This window comes from Pan troglodytes, chromosome 1, assembly GCF_028858775.2.
Source record: "Pan troglodytes isolate AG18354 chromosome 1, NHGRI_mPanTro3-v2.0_pri, whole genome shotgun sequence".
In the NCBI taxonomy this organism is placed as follows: domain Eukaryota; kingdom Metazoa; phylum Chordata; class Mammalia; order Primates; family Hominidae; genus Pan; species Pan troglodytes.
Window position 1 is genome coordinate 88,254,573 of NC_072398.2, and position 19,287 is coordinate 88,273,859.

The following is a 19,287-nucleotide window of genomic DNA, read 5'->3' on the forward strand; positions in this document are numbered from 1 at the left end:
TACGACTGGGGAAATGGAGCTTCCCCAAGGGAATGGTAAGTGTTTGCTTTCCTAATCATGCTGCCATACTGTCTTGGTCCACTTTTTACTCCTGGGCCTTTATTTCTGGGTCTTTATCCTTGTTTGGGTGTGTGCTCAGAGGACTCTCTTGGATCTGGGCCTTCCTTTGCTTGTGAGCCCAGGAATGGGTGTTTCAGCTCTATCATTCTTCCCCTGGTGCTGGATCAATTTCCTTTGCCAGAAGGCTGCAGGCTGCACTGTGCTCTGTGGATAGGATGAATTTTAAAGGTCTTTGGCTGAGAAAAGTTTCTTCCAACTTGGAGTAAAAATGGAAAACGTGTCTCCCAAATGCACTATGATGTTGCTTGAGTAAGAGTAATAAGAAGGCCGGGCGCAGTGGCTCACACCTGTAATCCCAGCACTGTGGGAGGCCAAGGCGGGCGGATAACTTGAAGTGGGGAGTTCGAGACCAGCCTGGGTAACATGGAGAAAACCCGCCTCTACTAAAAATACAAAAAATTAGCTGGGCATGGTGGTGGGCACCTATAATCCTAGCTACTCAGGAGGCTGAGGCAGGAGAATCGCTTGAGCCCAGGAGACAGAGGTTGCAGTGAGTCGAGATCACACCACTGCACTCCAGCCTGGGCGACAGAGCAAGACAAAAAACAAACAAACAAACAAACAAACAAAAACAAACAAACAAAAAACAGAGAAAAGAGTAATAACTATTTTTGGAATAACACTGAGAACACACTGTCAAATCCCTGCATTCCCTATCTTATCCTTAAAGGTTTCCTCATCTCACTTTGGTTTTCAGCAAACCCCTTATCTCTACTTAACAGGTGAGAATAGTAACTCCTGGAGAAGTAAAGAGACCAGTCTGAATTCATACGATTGACCAGAAGGAGGTATAAATCTTTTTCTCAGGCTCCTCTTTCCATTTCAACCACCAGTGGAAATGCACAAAAATTACAAGTAGAATAAGATTTCATGGTGATTTGTTTTCCAGGAGAAATAGAATGGGTTCCATTTCCTGAATTTTCAGGGCACATTTTGTAATTTAGTACAACAATTAGGATTTCCCAGTTTTATCACAGCTAAATAAATAAATCAATAATATTGGGGTGATATTGAAACACATTTAATAATAAATATACTTCATTGAATCCTTTTTGCATGCTCTAATAATTTTTACTTATTTTTCATGCAGTTGTTATCACTTAGTGTTTTTTTTTTTGTTGTTGTTTTTGAGACAGAGTCTTGCTCTGTCGTCCAGGCTGGAATGCACTGGTTCACTGTAGCCTAAACCTCTTGGGCTCAAGCAGTTCTCCCACCTTAGCCTCCCAAGTAGCTGGGACCACAGACATGCACCACTATGCCTGGCTAATTTTTTTTTTTTTATAGAAATGGGGTCCCACTATGTTTCCCAGGCTGGTCTCAAGTTCTGCTCCTGGCTTCAAGCAGCCCTCCTACCTCAGCCTCCCAAAGTGCTGGGATTACAGGTGTGAGCCACCATGCCTGGCCATCACTTTACTTTTTAGAAGTTGTTTTTTTTTAGATGGAGTTTTGCTCTTACTGCCCAGGCTAAAGTGCAATGGCGCCGTCTCAGCTCACTGAAACCTCTGCCTCCCAGGTTCAAGCGATTCTCCTGCCTCAGCCTCCTGAGTACCTGGGATTGCAGATGCCCACCACCACGCCCAGCTAATTTTTGTATTTTTAGTAGAGATGGAGTTTCACCATGTTGGCCAGGCTGGTCTTGAACTCCTGACCCCAGGTGATCTGCCCACTTTGACCTCCCAAAGTGCTGGGATTACAGATGTGAGCCACCTTACCTGACCTAGAAGTATTTTATATTGCAGAAAAAAACTATAGAAATTTGTTTTATTGCCAGGGAAATATTTAGAAATTTGGACTGACATCACCATGATAATTCAGTAATGGGAAGGCATTGATCTCAAGAACTTAGGGAACAATTGATGATTCCTGGAAACAGAGCATTTTGTGACATGCAGAGTAAACTTTGGGCCAGCGGTATTTTCCCCAGATCCTACTGTAATTTGACCCTTCCTTCATCCCAAGCCCACAGCCATTTGACACAAAAGGCATATTCAGGAGGGCTTCCCTTTGATGCCACAGTATCTGGGGAGCAGGCCTTAGGGAGCAGATGGTGAGCCCAACAATGATAAAGAAATTAATATGATCTAATGTTTTCTTAATGTTTTATAGTGTACAAAGTGCATGGTTATTTGAACCTTACAACAGTTCTATAAGGTCAGTACAATCCACGATTCCTTACCCACAATTCTAAAATTCCAAAAAAGCTATACCATATTCTATTACAAGGGTTGCCTTAGATTCTCTTGGAGATGTTAGCTATATATGGTATATATGGTATGTTAGCCATATATGGTAGCTATATATGGTATGTATATATGGTATATATGAACTGTTTCTTTTGCAAATCTTTAACTTTTTGAATTCTAAAACTCACCTGGTGCAGAGTTTTGGACAAGGAAATGTGGACCTGAATTGCTACCCCTATTTTACCTATGAGGAAACACAGACTTCTTGAAGGGACAGCCTTCCCCCTAGGACTCTTGGGCAGAGTGGGGATGATGAATTGTAAGTAGGTGGTAGTGAAGGTTGTGAAGGTTCCAGGTGAGGGTAACTTCTGTACACCCTGCCTCACTCTTTCTCTCCTGGTCTAACACAGCCTCTAAAGACCAAGGTGCCTGTAGTTTAGGCACTCATGGGTTACTCCATCTCCTAGCCTCTCCAACGATACGATTTCCAGCAGGAATGGCCTGCATCTGCAGGTGTGGGCTTTTCCTAGGAATTTTGCATTTCTCTTACCAGACAATTGAAACACCACCAATGGAGGAGATATTTAGCACAAAAGAACATAAGATTTATTTTTACAGTAAAAAAGCAGTCCCAAATGGAATAATTAGTCTCAGGAGGCAGATTATTTTCTTTCTTTATTTATTTTGAGACAGGGTTTTGCTCTGTTGCCCAGGCTGGAGTGCAGTAGCATGCTCACGGCTCACTGCAGCCTTGACATCCCAGGCTCAAGTGATTCTCCCGCCTTGGCCTCCTGAAGAGCTGGGACTACAGGTACGCACCACCATGCCTGGCTAATTTGTGTGTGTGTGTGTGTGTGTGTGTGTGTGTGCACGTTTTTTTTTTTTTTGAGACAGTCTCCCTCTGTCACTCAGGCTGAAGTGCAGTAGCATGATTTTCACTCACTGCAACCTCACCTCCCAGGTTCATGTGATTCTTGTGTCTCAGCTTCCCGAGTAGCTGGGACTACCAGCACAAGCCACCATGCCCGGCTAATTTTTGTACTTTCAGTAGAGATGGGGTTTTATCATTTTGGCCAAGCTGGTCTCCAACTCCTGACTTCAGGTGATCCACCCACCTTGGCCTCCCAAAGAGATGGGATTATAGGCGTGAGCCACCATGCCTGGCCAGATTTATTTTTTTAAACAAATTTATACAAAGATTCTACTGCAGGCCAGGTCTTGTGATAGATTCCAGGAGGAGGTGGGTGGGTGGAAAAACAGAAGAGAATAACATTGATACCCTTTGCTTGTCTTCAAGATCAGGGGTTGGCAAACTCTAGACCATGGCCTGGTCTTGCAAGGCCAGTGAGCTAAGAAGGGTTTCACATAAAAATTGTTAAAAATAAGCAAGCAAGCAAACAAAAAAGAAAGAACAATATGCAACAAAGACTTATGTGGCCACAAAGTCTATTGTATTTGTTATCTGGTCCTTTACAGAAAAAAGGTTGCTGATGCTTGTCCAAGATGAGCAAATAAAGAAATTAGACATATAAGGAAATAACTAGCTCTGAACTGTATATTAAAAAGGGTTATTATTATTATTATTATTATTATTTTTTGAGATGGAGTCTTGCTCTGTCACTCAGGCTGGAGTGCAGTGGTGTAATCTTGGCTCACTGCAACCTCTGCCTCCCAGGTTCAAGCAATTCTCCTGCTTCAGCCTCTGAGTAGCTGGGACTACAGGCGTGTGCCACCACTTCTGGATAATTTTTATATTTTTTGTAGAGATGGGGTTTTGCCATATTGCCCAGGCTGGTCTTGAACTCCTGAACTCAAGTGAATCTGCTCACCTTGGCCTCCCAAAGTGCTGGGATTACAGGTGTGAGCCACCACGCCTGGCCTGGTCTTTGATTTTTAAAGTTAGTCTGAAATAAATATACAAGGAAGAATAAAAAATAAACTTTTTTTTTTTTTTTTTTTTCTGTGGCCCAGGCTGGAGTTTGGTGACACAATCATTACTCACTGCCACCTAAACCTTCTGGGCTCAAGTGATCTTCCTGCCTCAGTCTCTTGAATAGTTGGGCCTACAGGTGCAAATCTCCACACCTGGCTAATTTTTTTTTTTTTAGAGACAGGATCTCACTATGTTGCCCAGGCTGTTCTGGAACTCCTGGGCTCAAGTCATCCTCCTACCTCAGCTTCTCAAAGTGCTGGGATTACAGTTGTGAGCCACTGTGCCTGGCCCAAAGAAACACTTAATAAGGTTTTGCATTTGATAAACAACTATTTTATATGTACGTGTAAATGTAGGCATTAGCCTTCTTGGAATCACAATATGTTGTTAAGCTGTAATAATTTAAATGATATAGTACTCGTACAAAAATAGATGAATCGACCCTAAGTAAGAACTCATTTAATGCCTGCTAAAGGCACTAATTGTGATGGAAGGCCGGGTGGAGTGGCTCATCCCTGTAATCCCAGCACTTTGGGCGGCTGAGGTGGGTGGGTCACCTGAGGTCAGGAGTTTGAGGTCAGCCTGACTAAAATAGTGAAACCCTGTCTCTACTAGAAATACAAAATTAGCCAGGCATGGTGGCGCATACCTCTAATCCCAGCTACTTGGGAGGCTGAGGCAGGAGAATCGCTTGAACCTGGGAAGCAGAGGTTGCAGTGAGCTGAGATTGTTACATTGCACTCTAGTCCGGGCAACCAGAGCGAAACTCCATCTCAAAAAAAAAAAAAAAAAAAAATTATGATGGAAAACAATCCATAAACAATGTTGGGAAAAAAAAATTTGCAAGATGAAGAAAGATCAATTTAGATGTTCACCTCAGATTTACATGAAAATTAACGCCAGAGGCATTAAAAATGAAATTTAAAATATCCAGAATTGGCCGGGCGTGGTGGCTCATGCCTGTAATGCCAGCACTTTGGGAGGCTGAGGCAGGCGGATCATGAGGTCAGGAGTTCAAGACCAGCCTGGCCAACATAGTGAAACCCCATCTCTACTAAAAATACAAAAATTAGCTGGGCATGGTGGTGCGTGCCTGTAGTCCTAGCTACTCAGGAGGCTGAGGCAGGAGAATCGTTTGAACTCGGGAGGCGGAGGTTGCAATGAGCCAAGATCATGCCACTGCACTCCAGCTTAGGCAACAGAGTGAGACTTTGTCTTAAAAAAAAAAAAATCCAGAATTTACAAAGAAAGGTACTAAGTGGATAATAAACATTTATGAATATGTAATGGAAGCCTCAGGTCCCCTTTCTTCCAGCTACGTTTTCATTGCCATTCCCAGTAGTTCTGGTACTGCGGGAAAAATCTACTGTAGAAAATTACCCAATTCAACTGAAGAGTGCCAAGGAGACCTATTTTTCTCCTGTGTGTTTCTGCATTTCAGCCAGTTCCTGGGCTCTCATCTATTCCTTATCATCCATCTGTTTGGGGCTGCCATTTTTTTGTCTGGTTTCCTTTGTCCTGTTGTTCTTTCCCAAACAGGACACCACATCTCTTCCTTTTTTCCTTCAAAGCATTGGTAAACACCAAGCTGTTGCATGCATTCTAACTTTTATTGAATATTTGATGGTGGAAACATGGCTTAGAGTAATTACAACAAAGGGGAGAAAACTGTAAAATTTTGCATTGGCCATTTTCATTCCTAGAAATTTTTTTGGATTGGAGGAAGCGTTCATGTGTGTTTTTTAGTACCACCTGGAGTCAATTTCTTTCATTCAACTAATGCATATTGAAGGCCCACTGTGTGCCAGGCATTGTGCATAGGCCTGGACATCTGGTGGACAACCACAGACATAGATTCTGTCTTTATAAAGAAGGAGACAGGTATTAAGCAAATACCTATATAAATACTCAAATAAAAAAATTCAAAAGTTTCAGGAGAAGGAGCTTACAAAATCTTTCCAATAATAGTATCTTAGTATTCGGAGACAAAGGTCCATCAGAGTAGTATGACATCTTCCAGGTTTGTCCTCTATCCTCGTGTCCTTAGATTCCTGTCTGAGTCCAAGAGAGAGACAGACTGCAAGAGACACTGAAAGAGCAGTGTCACTGAGGTCACTGAGACACCTGGAGACATGTCCTGGTCTGGTGCCCATCATGGGAGCAGTGAGGCGTTTCCCTTCTCCAGCACCCTACGAGGTGGATGACTTCCATGCCTTGAATAGCAAGAGATGTGCCAGAGGCCTGGGAGTGAGAGGAAGCAGCGCCTTAAACACCAGCAGCTTGTCCCGACACCAGGTCCAGCATCAGAGGCAGCAGGGATGCCAAATCATACGGTTGGTGTTCAGTTGTGGTGTGTGCCTACTGTGGTTTCAGTAGGCAGTGCTGAAAGGAGTCAGGGTGGGCTGGGAGTATGTGTGGAATGGAGAAATGTTTGTTAGCACACACAAGATGCCCCTTGGGATTATGGACTTAAAAGGGGACCAGAAGTCTCCTTACAATGGGAGGGCATGAAAGCCAGAGAAATTCCTGTATCATTAATGCTAACTCACCATGACCCCTGGGCTGATGATACTCTAGGGAAGTATCAGTTACGTTAAAAAGAGTTAACAGCCTGGCTCGGTGGTTCACGCCTGTAATCCTAGCACTTGGGCAAGCTGAGGCAGGAGGATCAAGGTCAGGAGTTCAGGAGTAGCCTGGGTAACATGCGGAGACCCCGTTTCTACAGAAAAGAAAAGAGTTTTTTTGTTTTTTGTTTTTTTTGAGATGGAGTTTCACTCTTGTTGCCCAGGCTGGAGCGCAATGGTGTGATCTCGGCTCACTGCAACCTCCGCCTCCTGGATTCAGGTGATTCTCCTGCCTCAGCCTCCTGAGTAGCTGGGATTACAGGCATGCACCACCACGACCGGCTAATTTTGTATTTTTAGTAGAGACGGGGTTTCTCCATGTTGGTCAGGCTGGTCTCGAACTTTTGACCTCAGATGATCCACCCACCTCGGCCTCCCAAAGTGCTGGGATTACAGGCGTGAGCCACCGCGCCCAGCTCAAAAAAAGAGTTTTTAATAATATGATGTTGATAATTGTACTGTGGTTATACATGACATATTCCTATTATTAGAAAACACACAGTTGGCCAGGCATGGTGGCTTACACCTATAATCCCAGCACTTGGGAGGCCGAGGCAGGTGGATCATGAGGTCACGAGTTCAAGACCAGCCTGGCCAAGATGGCAAAACCCCGTATCTACTAAAAATACAAAAATTAGCTGGGCGTGGTGGTGGGTGCCTGTAATCCCAGTTACTCGGGAGGCTGAGACAGGAGAATCGCTTGAACCTGGGAGGCGGAGGTTGCAGTGAGCTGAGACCACGCCATTGCACTCCAACCTGGGTGACAGAGTGAGGCTCTGTCTCAAAAAACAAAACAAAATAAAAAAAACCCATACACATTTATTTAAAGGTAAAAGACCATGATGTATGTAACTTACCTTCAAATGGTTCAGAAAAAAATTTTGTGTGTGTGTGGGTGTATTTTATATACATATATCTATATATATATATAGAGAGAGAGAACACGAAAGATAAAGCAAATGGGGTGAAATATTAACAATAGTTGAATCTAGGTAAAGGGCATATATGTGGCTTTATACTATTGTTATTTTTGCAACATTTAATAAATTTTAAATTGTTTCTAAACAGAGTTAATAAAACAATAAAATTACAGCAGGATACATGCAATAATTAGTGTTTGGACAGTGTATAGTGGGACAAAGGAAGGATCCATCAGCTTTGTTTGGTGATGGGGGTGTCAGGGAAGGCCTCATAGAGAAATTGGAGGAAAGATTGGAAGGATGATGTCTTCTTTTCCCATTTATTTATTTATTTATTTAAATTATTATTATTATTATTATTTTGAGGTGAAGTCTTGCTCTGTTGCCCAGGCTGGAGTGCAGTGGCGCAGTCTTGGCTCACTGCAACCTCCACCTCCTGGGTTCAAGCAGTTCTCCTGTCTCAGCCTCCAGAGTAGCTGGGATTACGGGTGCACGCCACTGCACCCAGCTAAATTTTTGTATTTTTAGTAGAGACAGGGTTGCACCATGTTGCCTGGTCTTGAACTCCTGACCTCAGGTAATCCGCCCACCTCGGCCTCCCAAAGCGCTATGATTATAGGTGTGAGCCACTGTGCCTGGCCAATTATTATTCTTAATTAATTAACTTATTTTTCATGAGGTGTCACCTCAGTCTAAAAGGATGATTTCTTGACAGAGTTGTGCCTAGGGGGCCAGGGCATCTGGGGGAGGTGGGAGAGGGAAAACGCAGGGGAGGATTGTGACCTATCCACGAATCTGATTAGATACTGCTATATTGTATGGCCTGCCTTGGCAAAGCAGGATGCCCCTCCTCAGATGGCGACAGTCACCTGTGTGGCCAGGAACACAGCTCCCTGCTCCTCCAGCCAGTCGCACATCCTTTCTCATTTCCACGGTCCCAGGCTCAGGTACCCTCAGAGGGAAGGGCTTCAGAGGGAGGGGCTAGCAGCCTAGGCTGCTCAGGGCTGGGCTGGGTAGGGCTCAGGTGGTTTGGCTCTCCACAGCTCTCCACATAAAGGGACCAGCACTTCACCCTTCATCAGGATCCTCTACAGGGGAGCTCCGAGTGTCCACTGGAAGGGAACTATCAGCTCCTGGCATCTGTAAGGATGCTGTCTATGCTGGTGAGAAAAGTGTTTTTGATCCATGTGTGTGGGAGCAATGATGCCAGCTCAGGTCTCAGTTTTAGAGATTTAGAATTTCAGGGAAATGAGCCCATGGCCCCTTGGGTATTTGTAGTGTTGGACAGCCGTGGGGGATATTCCAGGAGGTTCTAGAATGCTCATGAGCCCATCACTTTCCATTTGAGGATTCCCGAATCAGAAAGGTCAGGAAGTAAGAACGAGAGGATGACAAAGAAGGGCCAGCCAGTGACCTTGTGCATCTTGTTTTTCCTTAGAGGACAATGACCAGACTCTGCTTCCTGTTATTCTTCTCTGTGGCCACCAGTGGGTGCAGTGCAGGTAAATGGCTTCTGAGAGTAGGAGCTGCAGTTTCCTGGGCTCCCCTCTGCTGTGCAGGGCCTGGAGGGAGTAGAGCTGGGCAGGGCTCTGAAGTCAAGGCTCAAAGGGGAAGTCCTGGAGAGGCACGGAACCCAGGCTAGGCAGCCAACTTGAGGTGTGGACTGGGTGCTGATTTCTGGCCTCTCCTGGGGTCTGGTCTGAAGCAGTCAGGGTGTTAGCTCAGGTATTTCCTAGGGCTTGATTCTCTGCTTCTGTGGCTGTGAGGGGTTCATGGGGTGAGAGAGTAAGAACTGTGTCCCTGCTCAGCTGCTCTTGTGGCCTTGGCCTTGGGATCTCCAGAGGCAGCTGGGTGATCAGTGCTGTGTCCAGGGTACACCCTCCTCTAGTCGCAGAGGAGGATATGGTGAGAATAGAATCCTCACAATTCTATTCTTCCAGTAGGCACAATAGTGATATTTTTTCATTGATACTGGGTTTATTGTTTATTTCAATCCATCAGTTAAAAAAAGCACATTTACATATGTCATCTCATTTGATCTCCATGCGTATAAAGAAGTTATTAATGACATCTTAAAGATGAAGAAAAAGGATCAGAGATGTTAAGTGTCTGCTCAAGGAGGCACTGTCATCAGGGTTTGTCTGGGTTTTACCTTGAGTCCTGTAATTTTTTTTTTTTTAGACGGAGTCTTGCTCTGTTGCCCAGGTTGGAGTGCGGTGGCATGATGTCGGCTCACTGCAATCTCCGTCTCCTGGGTTGAAGAGCTTCTCCTGCCTCAGCCTCCCCAGTAGCCGGGATTACAGGTGTGCACCACCACACCCCAGCTAATTTTTGTATTTTTAGTAGAGATGGGGTTTCACCATATTGGCCAGGCTGTTCTTGAACTCCTGATCTTGCGATCCACCCTCCTCAGCCTCCCAAAGTGCTGGGATTACCGGCATGAGCCACTGTGCCTGGCCTGAGTCCTGTAATTTTACACTTTTTCCCGCTCTGCCAGGCTTTTGGAATGATTTCTAGGCTTTTAGACTAATATACATGGCCCTTCATCCACTGGCCTCTGTTAATTTTTCAGCTTTGGTTTCCAGACCTCTTTGTATTACAACATATGTTCCAGCCGCAATAAGCGACTGACCTGTAGTTTTTGGCAGGCTGGGCTGGGCTGGGCTCTGTTATTGCTTCAGGCCATCTCATGTGCTTTCTTCTCTTCCTGGGGTGTACTCTCCCCTTTCCTTCCTGTCCTGTAGCCAGCTCCCATTCTCCCATCAAAATCAGCCTGCTCTGAGTTACAGCTGGTCCCTTCCCCAGCAGTTCCCAGGCCTCACCCCCGTTAGTGGGTTTGCCCTCCCATCTCAGTTGGGTCCCTTTCCATGTGCTCCTTCCTTGTAGAATGTAGTCTCTTGAAGAAATGTGTCAAATTGTCTTTGTCCGGTGTCTAGGTAGTTCACACAGTAGGTGTTTAATTAAAATTAGTCGAGTGGAAGATTCCAGGTGTTTAACCTATACCAGCTGTTGGATCAGACCGTCTTAGCATAGGGAATCCCTGACCTCCTGGGACTTCAGAGCAGAGTGATGAGTTGATACAGGGGCAGAGATTGGCCAGGAAAGATGGCCTCAGTGGTCAGACTTCTAATGAGACTCATTCTCACATTTTCTAGCAGCAGCCTCTTCTCTTGAGATGCTCTCGAGGGAATTCGAAACCTGTGCCTTCTCCTTTTCTTCCCTGCCTAGAAGCTGCAAAGAAATCAAGGAACGCTGCCATAGTGCAGGTGGTGAGTAATGAACCAACTCAGCATTCTCTCTTTGAAGCCAGTTTTTAGCTCAACAGAGCCCAGTCATGGAAATCAGGAGGGACATATCCATATGGAGCCTGTTCTGCCCCCAGCTCCTACTCAAGGAGGTTTCTAGTGGGAATTTTGAGGCTTTTGTGTCCCATTCCAGTCACAAAGTCTTCTGAACACAGAGAGAATGCAGTGTTCCTGGTGACGCTTATGGTGGTGGCAAGAACTGTGATGAGTCTAAGATTTGCCCCTACTTGCCCCAGGTTTATAGATGCTGGCAGAAAACCTGAAACTCCTGAGCCAGAGACAAAGAGCTTTATTAATCACAGAAATAGCAGTAGCCAGAGCATCAGCATTTTCTTGTACTGGGCCAGGTGACATCTGCCCAAGTAGTGGGTTTGTCAAGCCGGCTGACAAATGTGGCTGGCAAGGAAACAACAAGCCCTTTTTAGAGCCAGAGAGTTTATTACTCACATAGCTAGCAAGTTCAAGATCGGCAAAAGTGTCAGCTTTTCCCATCCCTTGCCCCACAAGACAGCACAGAAAGGAGGGCGAGTGACAACACAACATGGGCAGTGGCTGAGGAGCCAGTCCATGCTGCCATAGCTGTTTCATAGCCTGTGTACCCTACGGGGTGGGGGTGAGTGAGGCAAAAAGCCTCATACCTCTTCAGAACCCAGGAGATGATGACACAGTCATATGACAGCTGTCTCATGACAGCCTCCACGAAAGATGGGAAGGGGGGTGAGAAGTGACCTTGTTGCAGCTCCTCACAAGGTTCCCATCTTTCCATGTTTCGGGAAGACCACAGGCTTTCTGCCAAGACTTAGGTCAGCTGTCCCTATGTGGCCTATGCACAAATGTGCAAGGTCACCAGGATGCCACCGTGGAGCCAGTCTCCTGCAAGCTTGTGAACAGGAGGGGAACTCTGAGCTTAGGGAAGCTGAATCTTATGAAATGGGCACAACCTTTGCTCTGAGCTGCACAGAGGCCCCATCCTGCTGTAGAATCAGATGTGGCGTGTGCTGATTTCTGGCCTCTCCTGGCCACAGGGTGGCACTGTCGAGAGGGAGATACCATCTCTTTCTCTTCTAAGGCTATTTGCTCTACAAACTCTTTGAAAAGATAGTGTGAAGCCAAGGCAGTCAGTGCCTCTGCTCATAGGTGAGCAGAACACAAGATGCGTGGAGCATCATCTTCCAGCAAGTATGTGTTGGAGTCTTCTGAGTGTACTTTTGACTTCCTAGGGCTTTTCTATTCACGGGGCTGAGATGAACCCTGAGCTCTCAGACAGGGAGGCTCTGGGCTGGTTCTCTCTACAGATGGCCTGTATTTTCTCTGCACCAAGAATGGTGTTGTCTACCAGACCTTCTGTGACATGACCTCTGGGGGTGGCGGCTGGACCCTGGTGGCCAGCGTGCATGAGAATGACATGCATGGGAAGTGCACGGTGGGCGATCGCTGGTCCAGTCAGCAGGGCAACAAAGCAGACTACCCAGAGGGGGATGGCAACTGGGCCAACTACAACACCTTTGGATCTGCAGAGGCGGCCACGAGTGATGACTACAAGGTTGGTGCCACTTCCCACCCACTAGGGTGAGGGTGAGGAGTGGAGTGTGGCTGGCCAACAGCCTGCAGGAGGGAGGGCTGGAAGGTGGGGATGTGGGGAAGGGCTGGAGAAGAAGAGAGAAATACAGGACTTGAATCACAACTTCCTCTCAACAAGGCTGTTAGGGCCCTGGGTGGTGGTGGGATCATCAGCTGGGAGTGGGGTGTCTGGGCGTGGCTGGCCATCTGCCTACTGATCCCAGAGCTCTCAGCCCAGCTGAGGCTGCACATGTGGACCTTCTGCCTCCTGGTACCTCCTGGTCCAGTCAGGCTCAGTGTCTGCTGCTTTCCAGAACCCTGGCTACTACGACATCCAGGCCAAGGACCTGGGCATCTGGCATGTGCCCAACAAGTCCCCCATGCAGCATTGGAGAAACAGCGCCCTGCTGAGGTACCGCACCAACACTGGCTTCCTCCAGAGACTGGGACATAATCTGTTTGGCATCTACCAGGTACACAGGGCTGCTGGCTGGGGGGCACTTCCTTTGGTGAACAGAGAGCCAAGTGTCTCGGGTAGGGGGCAGATCTGTCCTGTGGTTCCACACCACTACTGAGTGGTTGGCTGTTTCTCCTTCCTTTGATTCACTGTGAACTCATGTCTGGCCTCTCAGAAACTCTAAGCTAGGCAAGGAAGAGGCCTGTGGGACAGGAAAGCACAGGGAGAAAGAGACAGGGACAAGGGGTTTGGGGCTGTTGGGGAGACACAGCTATGGGGAAAAGCAGTCACTATTATTATGATTGGTTTTGGTTAATGGCAGTTAATTTGAAACCCCTCCTCCCCCCACACTGTGGCAGCATCTCTACTGTCCTCACAAAACCTTTCTTCTGGGTCTCTGCAGAAATACCCAGTGAAATACAGATCAGGGAAATGTTGGAATGACAATGGCCCAGCCATACCTGTGGTCTATGACTTTGGTGACGCTAAGAAGACTGCATCTTATTACTCACCGTATGGTCAACGTGAGTGTTTGCTCCCTAAGTCCAGTCATAAATATTTTCTTGTACTCTTGGAGAATGGTGGCAAATAACAACAATTAATAATTGCTAGTATTTACTGAGCACTTAAAATGCACCAGACTCTTGTCTTGGAACTTAACATGATTTTGTGTCATTTAATTACCATGAGAAAACTATGAAGTTAGAATTGCTGTTATCCCCATTTCACAGGACGTAATCCCAGGTTTCTTCATCACCACCTTGTATACTCTTATAATTGTGGGGAAAAGAAAAAGAGATCAGACTGTTACTGTGTCTATGTAGAAAGAAGTAGACATAAGAGACTCCATTTTGGTCTGTGCTAAGAAAAATTCTTCTGCCTTGAGATGCTGTTAATCTGTAACCCTACCCCCAAACCTGTGCTCACAGAGACATGTGCTGTGTTGACTCACGGTTTAATGGATTTAGGGCTGTGCAGGATGTGCTTTGTTAAACAAGTGCTTGAAGGCAGCATGCTTGTTAAAGGTCATCACCACTCTCTAATCTCAAGTACCCAGGGACACAATACACTGCGGAAGGCCGCAGGGACCTCTGTCTAGGAAAGCCAGGTATTGTCCAAGGTTTCTCCCCATGTGATAGCCTGAGATATGGCCTCGTGGGAAGGGAAAGACCTGACTGTCCCCCAGCCCGACACCCTAAAGGGTCTGTGCTGAGGAGGATTAGTAAAAGAGGAAGGCCTCTTTGCAGTTGAGATAAGAGGAAGGCATCTGTCTCCTGCTCGTCCCTGGGCAATGGAATGTTTCGGTGTAAAACCCGATTGTATGTTCTATTTACTGAGATAGGAGAAAACCACCTTAGGGCTGGAGGTGAGACATGCTGGCGGCAATACTGCTTTTTAATGCACCGAGATGTTTATGTATGTGCACGTCAAAAGCACAGCACCTTTTCTTAACCTTGTTTATGACACAGACATTTGTTCACATGTTTTCCTGCTGACCCTCTCCCCACTATTACCCTATTGTCCTGCCACATCCCCCTCTCTGAGATGGTAGAGATAATGATCAATAAATACTGAGGGAACTCAAAGACTGGTGCTGGTACTGGTCCTCCTTATGCTGAGCACCAGTCCCCTGGGCCCACTTTTCTTTCTCTATACTTTGTCGCTGTGTCTCTTTCTTTTCTCAGTCTCTCGTTCCACCCAATGAGGAACACCCACAGGTGTGGAGGGGCAGGCCACCCCTTCAATAATAGTTAAGAAAAGGTGCATACAAAACATTAGCTGGGCATGATGGCGCATGCCTGTAATCCCAGCTCCTCGGGAGGCTGAGGCAGGAGAATCGCTTGAACCTGGGAGGCAGAGGTTGCGGTGAGCTGAGTTCACACCACTGCACTCCAGCCTGGGCAACAAGAGCGAAACCCTGTCAAAAAAAAAAAAAAAAAAGTGCACACTGAGGTTCACAGGAAAGAACCACTAGCAGAGTGGTGAGAGAGATTTACTTTTGTTATGAAGGATAACTTTAATTATCTTACAAAAGACAGTTTTCAGTATAATAAGAACACAGAAGTTAAGTTGTGGATAAAAAAATCAAAGACATCACTGTTTGCCTTTGATATTTTGATGAAAGCAGGTGATGGTCAGGGAAACTAACCCATGGTAATTGGATGAGAAGTGTGTAAACAGCAACAGGCAGCCACATCTGATCATTGCTTATTCCTGCTGGGCCTTCTCAGATCTTTTTGGTAATCTTTTTGTAGAGTCTAGTCTCTCCTGTGAGCTGTAAGCAGACCAGGGTCCTTTTGTGAGCCCCAGCCTTTGTCCTCTTGCCCCAGATGAACAGAGGTTTCCTTGGGGACAAGTTTAGGACTGACGTGCACCAGCCACTGGCCATAAAGGTACTGGGCTGCACCCCTACAGCCTGGGGTGTTTGGCTGTAGCCTCAGCTTTTGGCTTAGGGAATCCCTGGACTGGCCAATGGGACGCTGCTTCTAGTTCCTCCTTTGACTACTTGGCTGTTTCTTCACCTCTTCTTTTTCAGGGGAATTTGTTGCAGGATTCGTTCAGTTCCGGGTGTTTAATAACGAGAGAGCAGCCAATGCCCTTTGTGCTGGGATAAGAGTTACTGGCTGTAACACTGAGCATGTGAGTTTTTGGGGAGATCAATGGCCCACGTGTGGGGAAAAGAAAGAGAGATCAGATTGTTACTGTGTCTATGTAGAAAAGGAAGACATAAGAAACTCCATTTTAATCTGTACTAAGAAAAATTGTTTCTGCTTTGAGATGCTGTTAACCTGTAACTTTAGCCCCAACTCTGTGCTCACAGAAACATGTGCTGTAATGAATCAAAGTTTAATGGATTTAGGGCTGTGCAGGATGTGCCTTGTTAACAATATGTTTGCAGGCAGTATGCTTGGTAAAAGTCATCGCCATTCTCCATTCTTGATAAACCAGGGACACAATGCACTGCGGAAAGCCGCAGGGACCTCTGCCCGAGAAAGCCTGGGTATTGTCCAAGGTTTTCCCCCACTGAGACAGCCTGAGATATGGCCTCATGGGAAAGGAAAGACCTTACCATCCCCCAGCCTGACACCCGTAAAGGGTCTGTGCTGAGGAGGAGTAGTGGAAGAGGAAGGCCTCTTTGCAGTTGAGGGAAGAGGAAGGCTTCTGTCTCCTGCTCATCCCTGGGACTGGAATGTCTGGGTGTAAAGCTGACCACTCCCATTCATTCTATTCTGAGATAGGAGAAAACCGCCCTGTGGCTGGAGGCGAGATATGCTGGCAGCAATACTGCCCTGATACTCTTTGCTACACTGAGATGTTTGGGTAAAGAGAAACATAAATCTAGCCTATGTGCACATCCGGGCACAGTACCTTTCCTTGAACTTATTCATGATACAGATTCCTTTGCTCACATGTTTCCCTGCTGACCTTCTCCCTACCTGTTGCCCTGCTACACTCCCCTCACTAAGATAGTAAAAATAATGATCAATAAATACTGAGGGAACTCAGAGGCTGGCACCGGAGCAGGTCCTCCGTATACTGAGTGCTGGTCCCCTGGTCCCACTGTTCTTTCTCTATACTTTGTCTCTGTGTCTTATTTCTTTTCTCAGTCTCTCATCCCACCTGACGAGAAATACCCACAGATGTGGAGGGGCTGGCCCCCTTCACCATGTGTGTGCATGGGTATGCACATGTGTGTACCTGTGTGGGGTGTATCAATGTGTGTCTCTGTGGTTACTCGCTTACTCTCATTCTGTTTACTCTCATTACTCTCCTGATGATGTCTTATGAATATAATTTATTTTTTATTTTTTTTTTCTTTGAAGAGTCCTTTTCTTTCTTTCTTTTTTTTTTTTCTTTGAGACAGAGTCTCGCTCTGTCACCCAAGCTGGAGTGCAGTGGCGCGATCTCAGCTTACTGCAAGCTCCACCTCCCGGGTTCACGCCATTCTCCTGCCTCAGCCTCCCGAGTAGCTGGGACTACAGGGGCCCACCAACACGCCCCACTAATTTTTTTTGTTTTTTAGTAGAGACGGGGTTTCACTATGTTAGCCAGGATGGTCTTGATCTCCTGACCTCGTGATTTGCCCGTCTCGGCCTCCCAAAGTGCTGGGATTACTGGCGTGAGCCACCACGCCCAGCCTGAAGAGTCCGTATTTTTAATAAAAATTAAGCGGTACAAACTTTGGAGTAGTAGATGCCAGAAGTTGAGTATAATTTATTTGTCTTTTAAATCTTATGTATTTATTTATTTATTTTTTGAGATGGAGTTTCACTCTTGTTGCCTGGGCTAGAGTGCAATGGCAGGATCTCTGCTCACTGCAACCTCTGCCTCCCGGGTTCAAGTGTTTCTCCTGCCTCAGCCTCCTGAGTAGCTGGGATTACAGGAATGCACTGCCACACCCGGCTAATTTTTTTGTATTTTTAGTAGAGATGGTTTTAGTAGAGATGGGTTTCTCCATGTTCTCAAACTCCTGACCTCAGGCAATCTGCCCACTTTGGCATCCCAAAGTGCTGGGATTACAGGCATGAGTCACCGTGCCCGGCTGAGTATAATTTATTTTAATGGAATTCAGTTTATCAAACTTTTCATTTATGGTTAGTACTTTTTATGTTTTCTTTAAGATGTACCTCCTTACACTGAGGTCGTGAAAATATTCTCGAATATTAATCTTAACTTTTAGAAGCTTTATATTTTTATTGTTTTTCCAGTCTTGTAGGAGACAGCACCACAGTTGTAGTGGTGGGAGATTGTATTTGAGGGACATCCTGTGCCTAGGGGTTGGAGGAAGAGAGCGTCAGAGCCATCAAGAACAAGGGCATTCACTTAGGGCCCCCTTCCCTCCCCAACTGACAGTCTGAACTCACGGTTCCATCTTCCCTGCCCCAGCTTTCAGCTTTTTCATTTTCCAGCTAAGATGAGGCAGCTATTCTCTCATGGAGGGACTCGCAGATTAGAATTCGGAGGATGACGACCACGTGGGCAGTGGGGGTGGACTAGAGTATATGTCTTTATGCCCTTTTCCTTGACAAGTTTCTCTACTGGCTCTGTGCTCCTCAGACTGTCCATTAGTGCGTGTTTGTGTATGTTCCTGCATGCATTACTACTTTAAAATACATGCATAGGGCCAGGTGCGGTAGCTCACACCTGTAATCCTAGCACTTTGGGAGGCCGAGGCAGGCGGATAACTTGAGGTCTGGAGTTCGAGACCAGCCTTGCGCTCACTGGTGTCAGCAGCAAATCAAATCCCTTACAGTGTTTCTTCTTTCTGTTTCCCAGCACTGCATCGGTGGAGGAGGGTTCTTCCCACAGGGCAAACCCCGTCAGTGTGGGGACTTCTCCGCCTTTGACTGGGATGGATATGGAACTCACGTTAAGAGCAGCTGCAGTCGGGAGATAACGGAGGCGGCTGTACTCTTGTTCTATAGATGAGACAGAGCTCTGCGGTGTCAGGGCGAGAACCCATCTTCCAACCCCTGCTATTTGGAGACGGAAAAACTGGAATTCTAACAAGGAGGAGAGGAGACTAAATTACATCAATTTGCAACTCTATGTTTCTTTGAATTCTTTTTATAAATTGGCTGATGTGTTGAGGGATATTTTAAAAGAATACCTATGGTTCTGGTGAATTCCACCTCAGATATTCTGGGCTTGCACAGTGGCTAGAAAGAACCCATTGAATAAAAATAAATGTTCACTTCAGCAACACATATACTAAAATTGGAACAATACAGAGAAGATTAGCAAAAAGATATATAAAAAAATTGAAAAATAAAAAGACATTCTGGGCCAGGGTTGGTGGCTCATGCCTGTAATCCCAGCACTTTGGGAGGCCGAGGCAGGTGGATTGCCTGAGGTCAGGAGTTTGAGACCAGCTTGGGCAACATGGCAAAACTTCATCTTTACAAGAAGTACAAAAATTAGCTAGGAAGTAATGCATGCCTGTAGTCCCAGCTCCTCAGGAGGCTGAGGTGGAAGGTTGGCTTGAGCCAGGGAGGCAGAGGTTGCAGTGAGCCAAGATCTCACCATTGCACTCCACCCTGGGTGACAGAGCAAAACTCTATCCAAAAAAAAAAAAAAAAAAGAAAAGAAAAATAAAGACAAAGACATTCTGGGTTTGGAATTTCAAGTCTCATCTGTCCCAGAACACAAGTATGTTCCTGTTTTTAGGAGATCCCTGAACTGGA

General features: G+C 46.0%; 1 protein-coding gene across 2 annotated transcripts; it reads left to right on the plus strand.

Annotated features, from left to right (window-relative positions):
* Positions 1-8,616: 8,616 nt before the first annotated feature.
* On the plus strand, positions 8,617-18,860 carry ITLN2 (intelectin 2). 2 transcript variants are annotated; one of them, XM_513929.6, is made up of 8 exons: positions 8,617-8,943; positions 9,219-9,282; positions 10,936-11,049; positions 12,381-12,628; positions 12,960-13,118; positions 13,506-13,626; positions 15,639-15,742; positions 18,380-18,860. In XM_513929.6, exons 1-8 carry the CDS (start codon positions 8,929-8,931, stop codon positions 18,530-18,532), a joined length of 978 nt encoding a protein of 325 aa, XP_513929.4. In that variant the 5' UTR covers positions 8,617-8,928; the 3' UTR covers positions 18,533-18,860. The 2 variants fall into 2 exon arrangements, with proteins under 2 accessions (XP_513929.4, XP_054528782.1); XM_054672807.2 differs by lacking the exon at positions 18,380-18,860 and having other exon boundaries at positions 15,639-16,359.
* The last annotated feature ends 427 nt before the right edge of the window (positions 18,861-19,287 follow it).

Excerpts from the sequence above, each read along its gene's own strand:
- ITLN2 (XM_054672807.2), top strand. Across the intron at positions 11,050-12,380 it reads ACGCTGCCATAGTGCAGGTG|ATGGCCTGTATTTTCTCTGC; the intron begins GTGAGTAATGAA and ends TTCTCTCTACAG. Across the intron at positions 12,629-12,959 it reads CCACGAGTGATGACTACAAG|AACCCTGGCTACTACGACAT; the intron begins GTTGGTGCCACT and ends GCTGCTTTCCAG.